Genomic DNA, 22,613 nt, shown 5'->3' with positions numbered 1-22,613 from the left:
TTAATCATTTAAAAAAAAGCTTTTATGACAGTCAGAATGAGTCTTTTTGTTAGGACAGGTATACACTCGAAGTTATAAACCGCTCATGTTGGGATCATAAAAATTTGACTCAAGATATAAATGTTTCTCTTCAAGATATAGAAACTTATCTCCAAGACATGCTGAGACATGCTCAAGTCGAAATTTTTGACTTCAGCATGTTTTGATTGGGGCAATTGAAGTCGAACTAGAGTCGAAGCATTTTTACTCGGGCTGACTAAATAGATAAATTTTGAACCAAAAATGAAACGAATTTTTAGGAAAATAGTTTAATTTTCAGCTAAAAAGGCGGATCTTCAACAAAAACAAACAATGCATTTTTAACAAAGTAGTTCAAATTACAAACAAGTAATTAAATGCTCGACCAAAAAAGATAATATTTTAACAAAAGAGTTACTAATTCAGTTCGCATTTTAGGGAAAAATTAGAAAAAGGGAAATTTATAAAACAGGAGGAAAAAAAAAATTAAAAATAAGGGAAAAGAGGGGAATAGGTTATCATTGTTCATAACGTAATTCACACTGATCGCTCCCCTCCCTCTGTTATCAACCATAATTTTGGAAGCGATCCGCTCCCTCCTCACAAATTGGTAACGTAATTTATGAACGGCTCCTGAGGACCTCAGCGGTAAAGGACGAGTGCATCCGAGAAAAGGTTAAAAAAAAACAATAGTATTCTTCCTTAACTGATGGTATAAACCCGGATAGTCCCTTGCAGAATATTCAGTTTTGTACAAAAATTGGACTTAAAAAATGCTTCCAACATTTTGGGCTATAACCATCTGAAGTCTGAGAAACATTTTTTTGTAAATATATAATTTGAATACGAATTAATTTATGTACTCACCAAGCATTCGAATGACATTTCTCTGTGAGTTGCTCTTTCTGCCACTGCCGCAATGACTGAGACTCCCGACGATTGGTGTCCTCTTAACGGACGAGATCAACCTCGACCTCCGAAGCTTGACCCCTATGAGAATGTAGAGGACGATGATGATCGTCATTGGCACGACGAATAGTAACATAGTTGAAATCTCGAAAGCGTGTTCAAGCAACTTCCTTTTTACTGTACAACTGGTCATTTCGTCAACTACTGTACCATTTACATTGATATTGTAAACGATTCCATATTGAACGGCTTGAGGTATCGCCAAGAATAGGGCCAGGATCCATATGCCGATAACAAATTTAACAGCTCGGGAGAGCTTGGACATTGTGTGCGAGATGAAGGGATGACAAATGGCCACGTATCTGCAAGAAGAATTGCTTGTGTTTGGAAACTTGAATCTTACTAAGGTAAGCTGCCACTTGGCTTGACAGCGGACATCCTATAGTTCGAACGGGAAAAAGAATTGAGGAGCCTAAAAAATGATTATTTTCTTGGCCCCCTTTCTTTGCCCTTTCGAATGTTTTATTTGTATGCTTTAGGTAAGTCGTGTTGAAATAGCAAGTTTCTTTACATTAAAATCAGACCATACACAAAAATGATACAGTTTATAGCAAGAATCAGGGACTGCCTGAAAGTGATAGAAAAAATTATTTTTCAATAAACTTTGAACTGCTATCTCTAGATTTATTAGTAAATTAGATAATGTATCTGAAATTATATTAATGATTGAATTAAAATGATATTTTAAACTGACATAACGAAATGGAACGAAAGCTTCGGGTTTCTGGTAAGAATCACTACACTATTATAAAAATCTTTGGTAATTCTCTACTAGAATAATTTCCGGATTATGATGACCATCACGAGTGACGATTACTGGAATATTTTAGACATTAGCTTACATGGGAAAATATGTAGTTTAGACAGAAAACAAATCAATTAAATAAAACTCAAATATATTTGAGTATAGTAATTATAAGGTAAACTGTTAAATCAGTTGTAAATTTCAAACGTACGTGAAATAAAGACGGAATTGGGATAGGTATTATATTTTTGACTTTTTTGAATGTTCAGTTTCTGATAATGTAATGTTTAAAAATCGTTCAACTGTAATCGAAGAAGCATGACATTATTTTTAAATCACGTTAACACTTTTTTTGTCGTGTCAAAATGATGAATTCTTACTTTTTTGTACGATCCTCATACCTGAAAGACCAATAAAAAGAAAAAATATGGTTAATAACTAAATACTAACATGTTTCTTCAATTCGAGCTAAAGAAATGTCAAGCACTACATTTCAATTCTTTAAAAAAATGGGCACCTAATGAAATAAAAAAAAAATTTTTTTCACTTCACAAAAAATATAAGTTCTAATTAAATTTTGTGTTCAGATTTTAATTGTAAATTATAGCTCATAATAAAAACTGTAATCAAACTAAATTTACCATAATTTATGGGCCTATATGACATTAACCGATTAAAAAAAATTTTATACTTTGATTCGGTTTCCGAAATTTTAGTTTTTCGGCCTTCCCTAGTTTATGTAATCGTATCAATCATAATTGAAGGGATAATGATGACGACTGGATATGGACCAATGTTGCGAAACTTTGCTTCCAATAATTTCAAGCAATTAAGAACACTATTTATCGATACATATCAGAGGTATGTAGAAATCATTTCTGCTTTTATTCGAAAAAATTAATTATGAAATTATGAGAATGACAACTGGATAAAGGCCTTTTTTTTCTTCTCTCCTACACGGAAAAATTCCCCGGAAAGTACTCTATTGATAATTCTACGGAAAATCCGGTTGGAAATTCCCTTGAGTTCCTGTGGAAATTACACTGTTTGCATTATATATAAAAAATAAATCTTCCTCTAGAAAGTTATGTTCTAAATAAAGACTGACCGTACTTCCCATTACATGCCATTATGCAACAACTTTCATGCACATTTATCGTATTTTGTTCAGCTGGTGCGCTTGGAAGATTTCATGAAATGACAGGTCGTCTGAATAACCGTAGGGATGTGGTCAATCCCTATTTATAACTTAACTTCCCCGGGGAAGATATACTTTTTACATCTGGTGTACTCGAAAGTTGTTGTACAATGAAGGGTCTTAAGAAAAATAGGTGAGTTGCGGCAAATCTTCCTTCAGAACTCAATTTTCACGAGAAAGGTGTATTTTTTAGACCTTATGTACTCGAAAGTTGCTGTGCATTGACGGGTCCTGAGAAAAATCAGTGGTGTACGGGAATTCTTCATTTGGAACATAACTTCCTCTAGAAATAAGAACTGTCATTTACTTTTGGTGTATTCGGAAGTTTATGCATAAAAAAATTCCTCGAGGATGATATATTTGGTACGCCTAGTGTAAACGAAAGGTATTGGGACGAGGGCAGAAACCTTCGGAAATCGACCGGGTGGGGGTTGTGGGAAGATAGTATAGCGTTTTCTTTGAACTTCCTGGATCCATATCAGGCTGAAATTTGTAGCCGGAAACACAGAAAAACATATAAATTTAAAAAAAAGGTTTACACCTTTCTAAAACATTGTAAATAATGGCCACATACTTCTATTATTTTGTAACAGATTTTGTATCATATGGTATAGAAATAAGTTTCGCAAAGTTGTATAAAACACAGACTTTTAAAATTTATGACATGGAAAATTGGATAAGCCCCCACCCCCCTTCCACACCGAAAAAATAATGTTCTATAATGATTTCACATCTTCAATTTATAATGTTCTTGGGAAATACAGCTTCTGTAATTTTAACAAAAATTGATATTTGGAAACCTATATACATATGTTGTAAAAAAATTTTTTTTCTTCCTGTAAAATTTCATTTCTGATACTTATCCAGGTTTCACTCTCATGTATTGAATTTTAGGGAGATGAATTGAAAATAACTGTAAGATTAGATATTTAAAAAAATATAATTTTTTATGGAATAGAATATCAATCTACATTTAATTTGAACACATTTGTAAATATACGATTTATATTATATCTTAAAGAATCTGAATATCGAATTTTTACTATTTCAGAAATCAGAAAAACCAATTGATTAATTTGATTATGAAGCAATCTTTGTGCAAGACGAGAAGTGACGCTAATTATAAGCGAAAAAGTGAATTTAGAAACCATTTTAGAACCGAAATTTATGAAGAACCGTGATTTGACTTTGCCCTTTTGGGTAATTTGGCGGTAGAAAATAATTTAAAATAGCACATAACATTATGTTTTGACTTATAAGATTTATCAGAGTCTGGGGAGACATATACATATAGTTCTGCCCATGTAATTCTTTAATATTCTCAGATGTTTGCGACTTAATTAATGTTCCGTTCTCGCGACATCTGGAAGATGGATCGCGTAAACGCAGAAATGCCTCTGAATGGGGAATGACAAGAGTCAAACCGATTCAAAATATTTGTTTGTTAGTTGTGAAAACACAATTCATTACACTTTCCATTTTATTTATTTACTAGTTGATTTTTGTATCAAAACAGAATGATATTTTTAAATAGGGAATAATGATGTAACAGCTTCGTACTTATGACATAGATATTCCTCCAGATTAAAGTCCCTCTAGACGGAGTCTGGCAGAGCTTCCTACCCATTTTTTTTCGTGATAAAATTGATGAAAGTACACATATTTTTTGAATTTCTCTAGATAAAATTACGTTTATTTTGCTCTTTTTTGATTACATTATGCCTTCACATGAAATCAGTTTTCATAATTTAATCAAAAAGTTCAGTAAGATAGTCTACGTTTTTTTCTGTTTAAACATGTATAAGTATATATGTATGCTTTTTTAATATCTTGATGCGACAGAAGGGCATACCTGCATTTGTTTTAGATATACATGCAATTTAGATGCATGTTAAGCATACGCTGAAAAAAGGAGATAAAATTAAATGGATGAAATACGAGATGAGGAGGTGGATTTTGCAGTTTCGATAAAATTTATCAAGTGCATAATAATGCATTAGATAAGTGCTATAAATCTAGAAAGCAAATGGAATTTTTCTGAAAATTTAAATGAAACGGGATCATAGAATACCATACATAAGTTTAAAATAAAAACCGTCGCTTTAAAAATCCATGCAGACTTAATTGCGATCGCGGTCTTTTTATCAACAAATCGTATTTCAGTTGCAGTTAAAAGGGAAAGTAGGAAATCTTGGACGACATGCTTTAGGTTCAAAGCACAAAACTGGTTTTTATCTTTATTTGTCCGAAAGATGCTTTAACTTACTGATCCCACTTCTTTCCTTCTTCCGGAGTTTCTGATAACAAATGGCATTCTCAGTAGAATTTTTTATTGTATTTTTTTATATTCCATGACATGACCCAGTTCTAATTGAAAGTTCTTAGTTTAGCCAAAATAAACAAGGCTGCATTCTCGATGATCATCTGAACTTCGAATTCTCAGACGCTTATTGTTTAAAAAAACTTTAGAAAAAGAATTTCAGCCTTCTCAGTCATAAATTAAACTTGATAAATAGCACAACATCAGCAGCACGCCAGAAAGTACGAAGTTCTTATTTTATTATACAATGAAATAATGATTGCTATTTATTTGAACTACCACAAAAAACAGGTTGAATGCAAAGCACTCGAGACCAGCTTTATTGCTTTAAAAACAAAAGGTATTTAAATTAGAAAAAGAAAAATTGAAAATATATCAGGGGTTCTGAATTTGCTAGTCATAATTTTCTTCATTATAAAAAGATAGGAAAGCAGAAAACTTTTATTAACAGGATTTTAAAGGCTAATGAATTGTTTTTAATCAAATTACAGCAAGTTTCTTTTTTAAGAAATTTTAACCCATTTTTTCAATATTATTAAATATTTAACATTGAAACATTAAATTACGATTAATTACATTTAATTTAATCAGATTAAATTACGATCAAAATTGCTATATTTAAAAACCTTAACTTTTAGAGTACAAACAAGAATTCTTTAAAAAGGTTTGATTTTTTTAACAGCCGCGTCTAGACTGAAATGCGAGTTTATCGCTATTTTTTAACTTAAATTCCCTTTAGCCCCTTTCATGGTGCCCCAAAAACTTCCCTGTGCAAGAGAAATAAGGATTTTGCGGAATATTGCCCTTAACTATTGCATTTTTATCATAGATCCTGATGAATAAATAAATTACAAACTTTTATGAAATTGTAAATTTTAATTGTTTAACCAATTGTATTTCCATAGAATATAACAGAATAGGTATATTTTGTGAATGTCATGGGCCTATTTAATGAACCTGGAAAGAGTATATTTTAATTTCTATTGTTTTTTCATGCTTGAAACAATTTATTTTTGTTTAAATCTAACTCATTAACGGAACGAGCTAGAAAAGCATACTTTCTTGTCAGTTTCTTAAAAAGTTCAGAAGTTTAGCCTAAATATTACCTCTTTAATTTACATTTTATTGTTTTAATTATTTATATTTTTTATAAAAATAATTATCTTGTATTTTCGCGAATTAATGGTATTTTCTTAATAAATATATAGACCTAATTTATGTTTGTAAAGAGTCAAATTTTTTACTTTATTTGTCTATTTATTGTTTAAACATTTATAATGGTTTAAATGCAACTTTTGACATAAAAAAGCTACAGAAAAGTTTTTTTCCTTATTTTTTCGATCCCTTCCATTACTTTCTTCCAATTCTTAGATCCTTTAACCCACAACTAATTGTTATAAGAATTTATACTTTCTAAAAAAGATGCTTATCTTTTATGATCACAAATAAATCTCACTTTAAGTTTTTGGATAAATTAGAGCAATTAAAAATAACGAAAACGTTCAAAAATCAATTTTCATATAGTATTCAGAAAATAGCATTACTTTGCGCTATTTTAATATATTATTATTTTTAACTAATAAATATTATTTCACCAATTAGCAGTAGGTTTCTAGCTTTTTCCGTTTAAAAGTTACATTTAAACAAAAATAAGTTGTTCAAACAATCAAAAAGTAATTAGAAAAAATTATACGCGCTTCGAGTTCATTAAATAGACCACATCATTCATAAAATACCATAAAAATGTATCAGGGGGTGGGGTTAAAATAAAAAATTATTTATCGACTTGTGTCCCTTGAAGAGTTTTCATGAGATTAGGAAAGTATTGCCTATACTTTATTGTAGATTTTCTACATTTTGGACAGAATTTACAAAAGCATTTGTTTGCCCGTGCTATTCTTTGGGAAACTTTAGGGGTATAAATATATTTTTGTTCTGAAAACTCCAAATATTTTGGTGTAAATCTTGATGCTATTTTAGAAACATTAATTTATTAAAGAGTGTTGACTTTATTCTCAGTATTTTTCAAGAAAAATATCATTTTAAATCTTATTTTAAATTGTGCTAAATTGCCAGAAGCAAGTGAATAATTTGCAGTGAAATGCCACTGATTCAGATTAAGAGAGCTCTTTGTACGAAAGTTGCATCAAAGAGAATTTTATTGTGTGTCTTCATTTTATTTCAACACAATACTACGAATGTTTACAAAGAATTTCTATTTCTATTTGATAGAAATGAAAGAAGGGTGTAGAATTCGTTAGTTTAAAAAAATTGGGAATGGATAGATTTACTGCATTAGATTTGAATAGTCTTTGGTCATTCAAGCCAAAAAGAACTTTTGGAAATAATTTACAAAATCTTTAGTGCTAAGATGAAAAAGTTCTTAGTTCGTTCTTTACATTTTTCAAACCTGAGTTAGATAGTGTTAAAATAATTTATAATTGAAAAAAGGTCAAGGTATACCTATCTACCTACATAACCATTCAAAAAACCTCCTTCAAGAGCACAAATTGAGCTCAAACTGGTTCAAATTTTTTTCTTTTTATCTGAACTACTAAAATTTCTTACGCCAAAAATTGGAAAAAAGTGGCAGGATTTTTCAGAAACGTGAGAAAACATATATTTTTTTTATGTATTTTTATTGGTGATCTTTCGAACAAAAAATAGCAATGTTTGCATTCTCTTGAAACTCGAAGCAAAATTTCTAAATTTGAATAAGTCAGAATTGCTACATCATTTCAAATCAGGCAAAATTTCAAGAAAAGTAAAAAATTTCAAAATTTAAAAAAATGGATAAAGATGTGCGTACATATTCCTGTATTTTTACCATTAAATAATAATATTCAAATGCAAATCATTCAGAAACCCTATGCTGGATCTCTCTGTCTGATTTGAAATGAAATGTGTTAGAGAAGAAAACACTTGCTTTTCGATATGTCCCTGGAAATTTTTGAAATAGGATATTCATTGGACTAACCTTTCAACAGTGAAGGCCGTGATAGTGAGAACTGTAGCATTAGCCGAAATCTCAGCGGCGAAGCTCTGAACCACGCAGAAAATTTCCCCGAAAGGATAGGGGTAGTGATTCCAAATATAGTACGTTTCTGGTGGCAGGCCAGAAGTCAGCAGCAACAAGTCCGAAATGGCGAGACTGAAGAGGTAGTAATTGGTTGCGGTGTGCATGGACTTGTTCCTCGAGATTACGACACACGTCGACACATTTCCAATGAAGCCCGTGAAGAAGATGGTTATGTAGATTATCGTAATTGGTAACACAACGTATATCGAGTCTCTACGTGCTTCTTCTACATCACCCACACTTTTAAAAAATTCTCGCTCTGAACTCAAATTATTCAATTCAAGAGTAGCCAAACTGGAGAAAGTGTCATTCATCATGACTGAAAAATATATCTTCAGTCTCAAATAATACTTAAATTAACTTCCATTAAGATCAAACTCTATAATTCAATACCACTACTACTCAATAATGTCTATAAAATGTCAGACTGACTGTAATAGAAAAAAATTTAAAAATGTTCTCATAATGAAGATTATGCTTAAAGACTTTCCTTCCAATTTTTCTACCATGTGATGAATCAGCATAAATCGGAATCAGCAGAATGAATTTTACACTTGCCCTTGATTCAATTAGTAACGTTTAACTGAGAGGAATTGAATGAACACGTGCAGGGCATTCCGAACATAAACGCATCGATTAAAGAGAAGTGTATACCAACGTCAATGTTTCGTACCTCTTAACCAGCACCTCAATGAATAAAAAGTACACTTTCACTTTCCACAGAAATCAAACACCTCGAGAGCTTTTTTTGGAATATTCGTAATTACAGGCTGGTACACTTTTTTCTAAAAATTTAACTTCAATACTACAGTTTCACCTTCATTCAGAGCGATCTCGAATCCAAGAACACAACTGGATAGTTGCGGCCAGCCACATGCAGATTTAGTGGCGTTTGTAAACATTGTGATCGAGGAAGGAAAAACTATGAGAGCGTTATTAGCGTCGCCCTACTCTTTTCGACTCTATTAATAAAGTTTATTTCAAGAAATTACTTTTTTCACTAGAGCATTGGTAATTTAAAAACCAGTGGTTCTTGCTTAGTGATTTCTGCTCACAAAAAGGTTCTTCTTTTTTTAAAAGCGCAGTCACATTTTCTTTTTTTTTTTAATTCGTTAAATCTCTTTCTTTTCAATTGTTCCTTTTTTTGGAAAAGATAACGCGAGTTCTATAATGCGACGTCGTTGACTCAAGAATCAGGAATGAAGATTCGAGCCTTTAATTCAGGAAAGGATCGTCGGTCTCCCAGTCAGCTACACTGGGAGCGAGGCAAGGCGTGAATTTGAAAGAGGCTCAGCATCCCAGAAGAGCGGAACAGCATCTCCCACTTTTTCACTTCTCGTTCGTCGCGTGCCACCTTTCCGGCTTCTGCCTGAATGTCGCGATTAGAATTCCTGAAAGAAAGAGAGAGGAAATGAGTTTTGGAAATATCGAGCAATTCGAGAGTCTGCAGAGAGCAATCGGGAGGATGAGTTCAGGGAAAAGGCAAGATCCTTCTTCGAATTGGAGTCTGGCGCCAGGGTTCGTTTTAGATTTTGGCATTTGCGGATTAACATACTGTTGAGTCAAATAGAGAATGTTTTTCATTCCCGGTTTGATGTTATTTGGACCTCTCCAACTCGAAAAAATGGGAAAACTTATTGCGATGTTTTAAATTATTGGGCAAAACTCTGAAAATTTGAATTTTTTCTTTTTTAGTAACTTAAAAATGTCAATGTTTTTGCAGACAAATAGATATTTTTTATAAACACTTAGAAGTATTATGCTAAGAGTGATAACAAAATAGGAATTTCGAACTGCAACTTCCATTTTCGATTTTTGTGTCTCTTCGGGGTAAATAATAAGAGTTTAGAAAAAATAAATATGCATACTTAAGGAGATATCTGCTAATAAATTTTTATGAAGAAGCATTCATCATAACCACATTAAAGAAAACAGTAATTTTACATGTTTATATGATTTTTTCTTTAAAGTTAAAAATAATTTAAATGAAAGTTACAGACCTTTGAGTAAATGAGACTGATAGTCCGTGCTTCTTTTTTACAATTTCCCTCGCATTTCTCCTAAGGTATGCACAAATATAAAAAAAAACTTAGAAAAAAATACTATTTTTAGTAAGTCGCATCTTTTATATTCAACATCATTTTGCGTTATGATCTTTACTGTTTTCGACAAATACTCATTTTTTGTAAAAATAGACAAACTTGCCATGTGTGACTTCTAAATATAATCAGATTTATATTTCCTTCCACGTTATTTATTTTTAACACACAATGCAAAAAAATCGAAAATTTAATTTGGATCAGATTAATTTTTAAATGAGGGAAAAACACAATAAGTATTGTACTTTTTCCTGGGAGGGAAGTAGGGGAGGGAGAAATAGTGGAAGGTGGGGGAGTATAGGGCGAGTAAGGAAGGGGTAATAGGGGAAGTGATGGGGGAGGGGAATTATTCGAGAGGGTGTAGGGAAGGGAAAATATGGGAGGGGGAATTCGAAAAATTTGGAAACTTGAAATTTGAATTTGCATATGCGCGTGACGCATAATTTGACTAATATATTCTTTTCTTTACATACTTTAGAGTAATAATATATTTTTAGCACGAAAGAATAAAGAAATGGTCTTAGATTTCGGACAAATGCACATAGAACAGAAAAAAAATGTTAATATCTTTTTTCCTTAAATTTTTTTAACCAGTCTAGACGACTAAATATTGTCATGCATTTGGAATTTGTTCCTAATCCCTCTCACATAAACTTTGTAGAATCGCTCGACTTTCACTTGTGTCTTATTCGTTTTTCAAGTTATGACAGTAACGATTTTTGATTTCATTAAGGACTGAATTCGCGGAGTATAAATTTCAATATTTAATGAAGAGAAACAAAATAAAAGACATGAATAGCTTCTGTAGATTGTATAGGTTGTAAATCACTTTGCTTCCAAAAATATATAATCTTTTTGGAATGACATTTAAATATTTTAAACACACAAGGTGTTCAATAAACTTGCTATAGTAAATGCGACCAATTCCAAATTCAGTATTCATAAGTTCATATTACATTTAAAATACTAAACTCCAATAAATTCGTGTATTATGATACTTTAGAGCTTCATAGTTATGAATTGGCTAAGAGGCTATCCATAAAAGACATACGTAACACACATTTTGCCACTGTTATGAAACTTAGTACTAAAGGATTTAAATATTTTACTTTTTTTTAATCTGCCGTCAAATCTAGAATAGTAGATCGCCAAGGGACGTATATTAGTAAATAGTGCAAGTTCCGATAATCTTGAAAAATGATGAATTAGTCATTTCAAAACAAGTGAAAGAAGTTTTGTTGTATAAATATTTTGTATAGAACAATTGAAAAAAATCTGCCCGCTACGCGGGCTTATTCTCATCCCGCGCTGCGCGCGCGGCTACCTTCGCTTGCAAGTTTGAACGCGCCCATGGCGCGCGACTGTTAGTTCTCGCGCTTCGCGCTCGATGTTGTATATATCGCGCGCTTCGCGCTCGATTATGTATTATGCGCAAACATTTTAAAATTAAGACTCAAAACATCCACCACTGTAATTTTGTGATTGTGAATTCTCTTTATTTAAAAAAGCTTAGCTTGAGAGTTTGAGCGCATCTACGGCACGAGACTGAGGGCAATCGCACTCCGCGCTTAGTCTTTGCATTTCTTTCGCATTCGGGCACAGACCTTTTAAAATCCAATGTGAACGGACCAACAATGTAATTTTGTGTTTTTGAACTCTCTTTTGTTAAAGCTCTTTTGGCTTTATCGCACACATTCTCATCACGTTTCTCATGCTTCGCACTCGATTTTGTCCAACCTTTCAACTTTTCTACATTAAACACAATACTTTTATATCAATTATAATACATTTTTTATGTAACTCTGCTAGGGATTACTTATTAAAAAATTGCAAAATAAAAAACAAATTGTATTTAACATGATAATTTTTGTATTTGTTTCTTATTTTGCTTTAAATTGTATTCTAAGCTGATCTCAAAGATGTGCCATTTCAATAAATGTATATCATTACAATTAATAATATGCATAAAAATTGAATAATACTAATTCTTATTTCCTTGTTTTTATAATTTTTTTATTTTTAATGTTGTTATTTACGATTAAACAAAAAATACTGCGCATCTGCACAGGGTATAATACAGGAACCTATATAGGGTCCGATATAGGAGCCTATGTCGTCTTTCGTCTTTTCTGTGCTTTTTCCAATAAGTTAATTTTTTAATTTTTAATCTTATGTTTTACGATTAAAATAAAATCTACTCGTCCTATCGAAAAATAATTAATAATAAATTTATTGATCTTTTTAGGCAAACAACTTTTGTCTGGTAATTTAAGTTCATACCGTATGTCGTTTTTTCAAACAAATTTAATATTTTTATTTAGAATGTTATTTTTTACGGCTAAAGCAAAAACTGTCTTATCAAAAATTATAGCTCTTTTTTGGATGAACAAGTTTTGTCTCATTTTTTCTCGTAGCTTATATCGAAAAGTGATTCATTCTTAATTTGTAGTTCTTTCCAGAGCGCGCAATTTGAGTTTTTTTCATTTTTTTCGTATCTTGCATAGTTTGACCAAAAAATGGAATTTTTGGATTTTTCATTATTTTTGGTACGAACAAATTTGGAGTGTTCAACTTTTGGACCAAATTAAAAATGTTGTTATCATAATCTTGTAGGGCTTTCAAAAAGCAACGTTTTTCTTCCGTAGACTTTTTTTCGTATCATGCGTTGTTTGGCTTAAATCATTCATTTTAGTTTGTTTTTCTTGATTTTGAAAATGCTATAACTCTAGTAATTTTTGATTTTTCAAAAAAAATCATTCGGATAAACTGTTAAAGTTTTTAAATTCTATGAATATCCGTATATAGAATTTTTGAATTTTTAAAAAAGTGGTCTTAAAAATATTTAAAATGTGCCCACTTTTTGAATTTTCATTTAAAATGGCTGGCTAACGAACTTGACCTTTAGTTTAGGACACTAAACGAGGATGCAAAGGGCAATCTTATAGATTAATTTTGAAAAGTATACAGACAGACATACATGCAGACATACAGACATACAGACAGACACATTCGTAAAAACCTGTTTTTCGGATTCAGGGGGTCTCAAAACGTGGACATTTGATAAAAACTGGGGGGGGGGGGTTAAGTTTTACACAAATCTAACACCTTCTCTAATGAAAATTTAAAAATCAAATAATAATCTATGTATATTGATATTGAAGTCTTCAAAATTCTATCAAAATCTTTAATTTTATTACTAAACTTTAACAAAATACAGACTTCATAGATCAAAATTCCCTCAATACAAAAAAAAATAGAGTGATTTTTCACAAAAATAAAAACAAAATAGGAGAATAAATTCTTTAAATCCCTGAAATTCATAAGATTTCAAGTCGAAATGTATTGCATTTTCTACAAAATCATTGAGTTTTGAAGTTAGAAAGTCGAATATTTTAGAAAACACTTGACTTTTAAGCCCGAGAAAAAACGAACTCTCAAGAAAAAAGTTAATTTTTAAATAATTAAACTTTCGAGTAAAAGGGACGAGCTTTGTAGAAAATAGTTATAATTTTAACTAACCAATTCATCTAGAAAAATTAATTTTCAGCCAAATGCTTGAATTCAAAAAAATAGATTAAAGTTTGATAAAAATAATTGCATTTTCAAACTAATAGGTGAGTTTTCAAGCCAAAAAAATGAATTTTCTAGGAAGCAGTTGAACTTTTAACAAAAACTTCATTTTCAACCAAAAAGATGAATTTTGAAACAAGAAAGATGAGTTTTCTACCAAAAAACATAAATTTTCAAACATTAAAGAAAGAATCTTCTATCTGAAAATATGAATTTTCAAAAAGACAATTAAATTTTCAACAATATTATTGATTTTTTAACAAAATGGTTAAATTTTTAACTAAATAGACGAATCTGAAAGACGAATTTTCAGCAAAAGTAATTATCAACGAAAACAGTTGTATTTTTCCCTAAAGAATTTATTCCTTAAGCTAAAAAGGCGACTTTTTTAGAAGACAGTTGAATTGCAACAAAAAAGTTGATTTTTAAATAAGAAAGATGAATTTTCTACCAAAAAAGATAACCTTTCTATGTAAAAAACGAATTTTCTATACAAAAAGACTAATACTCATAAAAACAGTTAAATTTGTGACAAAAAATGTGACTTTTTAACAAAATAGTTACATTTTCAACCAAATAATTGAATTTTCAAACAAGGGAAATGTATTCTGAACCAAAAATATAATAGTAGACTTTTCGAACAAACAGAAATAACTTTTAACCAAAGGTATTTGATTTTTTTGAAGTTCCCCAAGTGCATTTTTCATTTAAGTGAAAAAACGAGGAAAAGGGTCAATTTTCTTCCAAATATGGGAAGAAAGTGGAATTCTTTAAAAAGGTGATAAAGAGGAGAATATAGGAAAAGTTTGAATTCTGCGTTACACTTCAATATTTTGGACACATAGATTTCGTGTAGGGTTGATCTGTAAAAAATATCACGCAACAGTATCGAATTATCCCCTCTCCTTTAAAAGCTGTTACATAATTTATGGATCGCCCCTAATTAGAAGATTATTTACTCGGTTTAATGGTAAATGCTAATTTTGCTTTAAACGGCAATTAGAAGACTTAAAAAAGGATTTATATATTACAAAATTAAAAAAATTAATATTTTAAATCTACTGCTTCTCCACTTAAGTCAGGTCAATGTGATTTAAATTCACGACACTAAGCCACCCTTTATTTCTTTCATCGCTATTTAGTACAGTAGAGCTACTTAATAAAAATTTAAAGAATATATTCTTAAAAAATACCATCTCCGAGTTTTTATTTCCTACCGCTTGTAACTTATTTCATTATGTAAATTGTTGTGGAAGAAGGGAGCTAAGTAAAGAATGTGAAGTTTGTGTGAATGAAAAAAAGGATCTTATAATGATTCTTATGGGGGAGTAAAAGCATTTTTATGTATAATAAGAATAGTATAATTTCAGGACTAAAGAAGAGAACAATTTATTATCACATGAAATCCTTTATTTCTTCGCTGAAACGTTTGTTATACATTTTTTGGCTTAAGGCTTTAGAATTAAATGATTAGCATATCAAATCATGTGTGTTACAAAAAGCTGAAATTTCAAGTATTTCTTAATTGTACACATTCAAAGTTGATTTTAAGTTAAGCTCTTTAGAACTTCGTCATCAAAATTACAAAATGTAGCGTCAGTTTATTAAAATGAAACTTTTAATTCATTCAATTTTGAAGAAAGAAAATTTTATATTTCTGTAAGTCTATATATTTAAAGACCTTGAAGAGTACATTTTTGTATATAGAAAACGGACTAGAAATTTATATATTTAAATTTTTTAATACATTTTCTGGGAAAATTGAAACCTCTTAAAAAAATTGTAAGTGATAAGTTGCCGAAAATACTCCTTGATCTTGTTTATCGTATTTTAGTGCAAAATTCTATAAAACGACCAAATTTTTATTATAAACAGCAGAGAATAATTGTTCAAAAGAAAATCAAGAAAGATACGCAAGATTTTGTCACTTTAAATAAACATTTTTTGTTTTTCAAAAACACTGTGAAAAATATTACCTTAGGGCTAATTTCGTATAAGACGCAGAGATATCTGTAGTTTTTATAATGAGACATATTGTCTTTTTTTCGAGGAAGGTTTCATTTGGGTTCGAAAAAATTAACCTGAAGCGAATATATAAGTAAAATTCAAAATATGGTCTTCATTGAATGTTTCCTAAACAATATAATGTCGAAACAGTTAAATATAATTTAGGACCCCAATTACATTTTCATTGCAGTTTACAATAGCAGAGCCTTTAAGCAATAGTACTGCCATACAAATTTCAATTTTTTTATGTGAATAAGATAGCACCCAGTGTTTCCGAATGGATTTTTCGTGCTGAAAACGAATCTGGATTCAAAAACTTCCAATCACGTCACGTTTTTGAGAAAATATGGGTTGAAACCCCTAAAAACGGCGTTTTTAGCCATTTTTTAAAAATTGTAGAGCTGAAGCATGACATGCTACAAACTGCGCTACTATCAGAAATACAAGGCTGAAACAAGCCCTTTCAAATGAACTCTATGTTAAATATAGTCCGCCATATTGGATCCGCCTTTTTGAATTTTTTAAACCTGACTGCATATTCGTAATCATTTTCTTCCTCCACCCCTAGAAAAAACACACCTCCACGCTCTAAGGACGCATGTGATTAATTTGACATATGGCTCATTTGAAAGGACTTGTTTCAGCCTTTAATTTCTGTTATTGGGGAAGTTTGTAGCACGTCACGGTTCAGCTCTACAATTTTTCAAAAATGGCTAAAAACGCCGTTTTCAGGGATTGTAACCCCTATTTTCTCAAAAACGTGACGCAATGGGAAGTTTATGAACCCAGATTCGTGTTCAGCACGAAAAATCCATTCGGAAACACTGGGTGCCAACTTATTCGCAAAACTCATGTAGGGCAGAGTAATTAAAATTGGAAGATTGTCGACAAGGCTATATTATGTTTGAAAATTCATTGACAGGACGTCACATACGAGCTATAAGAACCTAAAAAAAATATATATCATAATCAAAGTGGGTTACCTTTCGCGATCTTGTAATTTAAAATATGATGACCTCTAAGTGGCCGTTCAAAAACTGCGTTACGCTATTTCGAACACTTTTTCCACCCCTTCTCTTCTTCGACACAAATAATCACATAATGCTCATCACCTTTCTATTCTATCTTTCTATTGAAAGATATAACTTTTCAACCAAAGACATGAATTTTCAAGTTACGAAGTAGATTTTTTGTAAAACAGTCAACTATTAAACTCGAAAAGACAACAAACTAAAAAATGAATTTGAGATCGAACAGTTGCACTTACCACCAAGTCATTAAGCTTTTAAGCAAAGGAGACTAATTTTCAATCAAATAGTGGAATTTTCAACTTATGAAGATCAATTTTCAACCCATTATGTAGTTAAATTAAAAAATAATTATCATACAAACAGTTTCTTTTCCAACCAAATAGTTCAACTTTCAAGCAAATGGCATAACCCAAACAAAATAATTGATTTTTTAACAAAATATTTTATTTATCATCAACAAACAATGAATTTTCAAAAAAAACTTTTTTATATTGTGATATTTTAATTTGAAATTTAAAACAGTTAAATATAAACAAAAGAGACGAATTTTAAGCAATATAGATAAATTGTCAATCAGGACAGACTAATTTTTTAACAATTTCTTGCATCTTTAACCAAAAAAGATAATAAAATGTATACCAAAAGAGATGAATTTTCAATAAAGACATTTTTAGCATTCAAAAGAGAAGAAAATGTCAATCAACTTGTTTAATTTTCTACAAAATAAAAGAATTTTCAATCTACAAAGACTAATTTGATACAAAACAGTGGAATCTTTATCCTGAAAATATGACTTGTCAACAAAAAAGTTAATTTCCAATTAAATAGTTTAATTTTAAACAAATACGTCATTTTCTAATCAAAAATAGAATTGTTAGCGATTTTAAATTATTATTTCAATTTTTTATTTTCAATTCTTAAAAACGAATTTACAACTAAATGCCTAAATTTTCAAACAAATAGTTGAATTTTAAAATAAAAACGATCCATTTTTAACCAAAAATGAAATAGTTTAATTTGTAATTAAAAAGTAATTTTCTATTTAAAAAAGAATGCGCAACAAAATTATGGAATTAAAAGCAATGATATGAATTTTTAAAAAGGAGTTGCACCAAAAATACAATAGTAAACTTTTCTATATATTTAAAAGAATTAACTTTCGACGAAAAATAGTTTGATTTTCTTATTGGGTTCAATTAATTATTCTGTTTGCATTGAAGCGAAAGAAGGAAAAAGGGAGAAAGGGGGAAAATTCTTGAAAACAGGATTAAAGTGGGCAGTTTCTTGATAATAGGGGAAAAAGTAAATTCTTTAAAAAGGCATAAAGAAGGGAATAGGGGAAAGAGAGTGAAGTCTGTATTCAGAAACCTTACTTGTAAAATAAAATTACTAATTTTAATTTTTGCAAGCATTTCGAAAAATTTTTATTCACATTTATATTTTCCTTATGTGATGTCACAGTGGGCATCAATCCATCCCTTCTATATTACAAATCGTCACAAATCAGCCCTTTTCCCCTTCTCCTTCAGTGTCTCGTAATTTTCGAGCAGCCCTTCATGCATATTTTAAATGTTAAATATTATAAAAAAATCTCAAAATCCCTCTACTGACGGACCTCTCAGTCACTCCATAATAAATCTCATCTGGACCAGTAATCTATAAATGTTTACATCTTTTTTTAAATTATTTTATTCTGGTCGACAAAGCTACCATCACATACTAGTTAAGCATTATAAACAAATTGTTGTATCACAAGCGTTGATCCACTGTCTGGAGATGAAATTGTAAGATGTGTTTCAGTGGCGAATAGCCAATAAAAAGGGTATGTTTATCACTGCAGATATTAAGCCTGGTCGTTAAAGAATCAGATGTCTATGATTACTCCCAGAGCATAACCACGGTGCAATGTGGATCAACTGCTGTAAAATGAACATAATGCCAGGCATGTCCAAAAAGAGATAGTAGGTATCTGGACACCTGCTTGCCAACAAATTCCAGTCAAGCTACATAAAAACCGCAAAATTTTATAGCAATGATTCAATTTTTACTTAGACAAGTCGCTACATATCAGTCTATAGGTATTCTTCAAGAACTTTGTAATAATCGTTTCAACAGCATTGGCTGATCAGCACAATATTTTCTCGAAAACATAGTTTTCTGATAATGAAACCTACGAACTTTGGCTTGGACATAAAAACTTTCTTTTCAATTTCGTTACTGAGACTTGTCTCCGATTCCTGTTTCCTTTATCGCATGGAGCTTGTCTCGTTTTTTCATTCGCTAACCCTCCCGATCCTCACATTTCTCGGTCGAAAGGACGATATGGTGAGTCTCAACCAAGTTCAACCTAAAAGTCTAGTTACTCAGTGGTACTTTTCTACATTTTAAATGTTTGTTACATGTAAGTTACTTTGCATTAAAAATGAAGTAAAAAAGTCTAATGAAATGTTTTTGTAAAATGATTAGTTTAAATTCTATGACGGGTTTTGTATAGTACCAAGAAGTCGACTTCTTTGAGTGATTTACTTGTTTGTGATTTACTTCTTTGAGTGATTTACTTGAAAAAGTAGAATTTGTAAGTTGTATGAAATAAAACTTATAAACGAGTTTTAAATTATGAAAAATGGAATGCGGAGGGAGCACATTTTATACGGAGATGATATTTTTACTTTTATATTTCAAATTTTGCAAAACCATAAAATTTATTCATATGAATTAAATTTTACTAAAAATAATATTTTTTCTCACTTGACTAATAGATTAAATACATCTTAGCTGATCGAAAGTTACAGAAGATTTTATTTATTTACTTACCTATGGTTCATTACATTTTTCAGAACTAACCATCCGAAATTGTACTTTTTCAAAATATTCCAAATTTATCAGTAAAATTTTTCAATTCTAGAAAACTAGAAGTTTTAAAGTTAAATACGAAATTGAATACGTCCTTCCGCTCTCCCGTCGATTTCACGTTCGAGGTTGCTAACTGAAAATTGTGAGAATTTTTCTACTCCTAGTCTTAGACATTTCTCAAGAATGTTCACTAGGTTGACAATAAAAAACATAAATATTTTGTTTTAATTTGGGCCAAACCTTTAAATATTTACTTTTAGTACATAAATGAACACGTATTTTTGTTTTCCCAAATAAAAAATTCAAACTTATCTCTTACGATAAACTTATTTTTAGAACTAGCTCAAGGCTGATAAAGATGGAATTGATGTTTAAAGCCTGCACAATTTTTTGTAAAATAATTTTTTTTGAAAAAAGAAGAATTATAGCATAACTTTTTTTCATGACTAAAATTTTACGAGGTGATATTGTTTAAATACTTAAAATTACGATTTTTATCAATCCTAACCTTCAAAGCATTTTTATATTCGAAAGTATCACTGTTTAAAATAATACCTTTCTGAGAAAAAGTTATCCCCCATTTAATATTTTCCAAATAAAATCATTTTTGTTATTTCTGTGAAAAAAATGTACTTTTTTTTTCTTTTATATAATAATTTTTCATTTCTCTACTTTAAATAATTATTTTAAGATGCCTTAAAAACAATACACTGTGAATAACATTAGTCTATTTCACTCATTATTCATTTGAGTGAAAGCAAAAAAAGGAGATAATTTTGTTCGATTATTTTGATAACATATCTTTAATGCGCAAACTGTCAAGCAATAGTGTTATACAAAGTGTGTACAAAAAAATAGTAAATTTAAGCAAATTCCATAGTTTACATCTTCTACAATCAAAAATTGATCTTGAAAGTTATTCCAAATGTTTCTTTTCTAATAAAAATAATTTTTTAAGCTTTGAAAGACAATTCTTTCTCTTCTAAGGTTTTAGGGAAGGACAAAAGTAAATTTGTGAAAAACAGAACTAATGGGAGATTAAATTTTCGAAAAATTGTGAATTTATGTATTTCAAAAATCTTATATCGTAAAATTGGTTGGGTTGTTCTTTTAAACCTCACATCATAGAAGTTTAACTTGTGGAAAAAAATCATAACGAAATTTATCTGTAAAAAATAATAATAAATATATAGATATCAAAGGAAATTTTTTTTCTCAAGCTTTGAGATATAGTTTTTAAACTGATTAACGAAGAAAGAAAAAATACATGGTAACTTTGTTTCAGGTGGTATAATGTCAGATAATTACATTTTTTATAAATTAAAATTTTTTTTAAATCATCTGTATTTTGGTTTAGAACAGTCGCATTTTTTATCTTCTAATCTTCTCACCGTTGAGAATTAATCTGCTACAAAAATAAATCAATACATATATTTTCTTTTTTCCATACAAATGGTGCTTGAGGTTTTATTATTAAAAATGTCTTGAGGGATATGTTGAATTTAAAAAAAAACGTCTACTTATTTATTTGATCAAAGTAAACATTTAAAGGATTGTCTCGAGATGAGACAATATATTTAGATTTTCATTATCATTTTTCAGTACAAAATCGAGCATTTTTTAAATTATTTGTAAATCAAAGAAATATACTAATAATTACCTACAAATTATTTAGTAAAAGATACTGAAAACCTAATAACATCTATACACATATTATATTTGCTCTACACACCTCTGTCAACTATGCGGTCAACGATGGACTATCTTAGCTGAAGACATTTTTATATTATCCTTATTTTATTATTTTATTCTGCATAGCAGGCCATTCAACGACGATTTCTTAAATAAATGAATAAATACTAAAAGGGCTAAGCAAACAGCACATTCCTCCACTTAAAACATTAGATAAAGTCTTATTCAATTGTATAAACAAAGCTGAAGCAATTGTCAATAACTTTGAAAAAGTTTACTATTTAACTGCTAATTTTGGGGAACCTGAAAATAATAATAAAATAGAGGGACAATATAATATTATTATGCAAACGGAATTGAAATTAGAAGAATTTGAACTAGCTACCCCAAAAGAAATGATAAGAGCTATTTCTAAAAAAAAGCCAAAAGAGCCCCAGGTCTAGATAGCATACGAAATATTATACTTAAATATCTCCCCAAAAAGCCATGGTACAAACTACGAATATATTCAATGGATGCTTAAAACAAGGTTACTTCTCAGCTGAGTGAAAAAGAGCAAATGTTTTACCGATATAAAAGACGGGTAACGATGAACCCTCTCCCCAAAGGTGCAGACCTATAAGTCTCCTTTCAACCTTAAGTAAAATTTTTGAGCCTGTAATCTTAAATAAAATTCATGATAATGAAAAAGTCAAACGAGTAGCTAACTCCAGAACAATTTGGTATTAGACTGGCGCACTTGGATAGTTCAGCAGCTGGCTATACTGACTGATTATATTAGAACTAACTTTAATATTAAACATAGCACAACTGCCCTATTCCTTGATATGGAGAAAGCGTTCGACACCGTTTGGCATAAAGGCCTCATTGTTAAACTAAAAGACTATAACCTACCGTAATATGTGATTAGGATAATAAGCAATTACCTCTGTGATAGCTCCTTCGTGGTGCAAATTAATTATAAGTTATGGACTGAGAAATCTGTAGTAACAGGCGTTCCCCAAGGATCAGTATTAGGTGTAGTACTATTTT

At 30.3% G+C, this 22,613-nt stretch overlaps 1 protein-coding gene across 1 annotated transcript in view; it reads right to left on the bottom strand.

Moving 5' to 3' along the window:
- LOC117178800 (pyrokinin-1 receptor-like) overlaps positions 1-22,613 on the bottom strand; it is an 86,339-nt gene that overhangs the window by 54,482 nt on the left and 9,244 nt on the right. The window contains exons 2-4 of the mRNA XM_033370279.1: positions 9,003-9,720; positions 8,228-8,648; positions 886-1,289 (exon numbers count right to left, since the gene is read on the bottom strand). Of these exons, the coding sequence (XP_033226170.1) occupies positions 886-1,289; positions 8,228-8,646 (823 nt within the window). The 5' untranslated portion in view covers positions 8,647-8,648; positions 9,003-9,720. The remainder of the gene's footprint in view (positions 1-885; positions 1,290-8,227; positions 8,649-9,002; positions 9,721-22,613) is intronic.

The sequence above is a fragment of the Belonocnema kinseyi genome, chromosome 8 (genome assembly GCF_010883055.1).
Source record: "Belonocnema kinseyi isolate 2016_QV_RU_SX_M_011 chromosome 8, B_treatae_v1, whole genome shotgun sequence".
NCBI classification, from domain to species: Eukaryota; Metazoa; Arthropoda; class Insecta; order Hymenoptera; family Cynipidae; genus Belonocnema; species Belonocnema kinseyi.
This window is presented reverse-complemented; position numbering and strand designations above follow the sequence as displayed.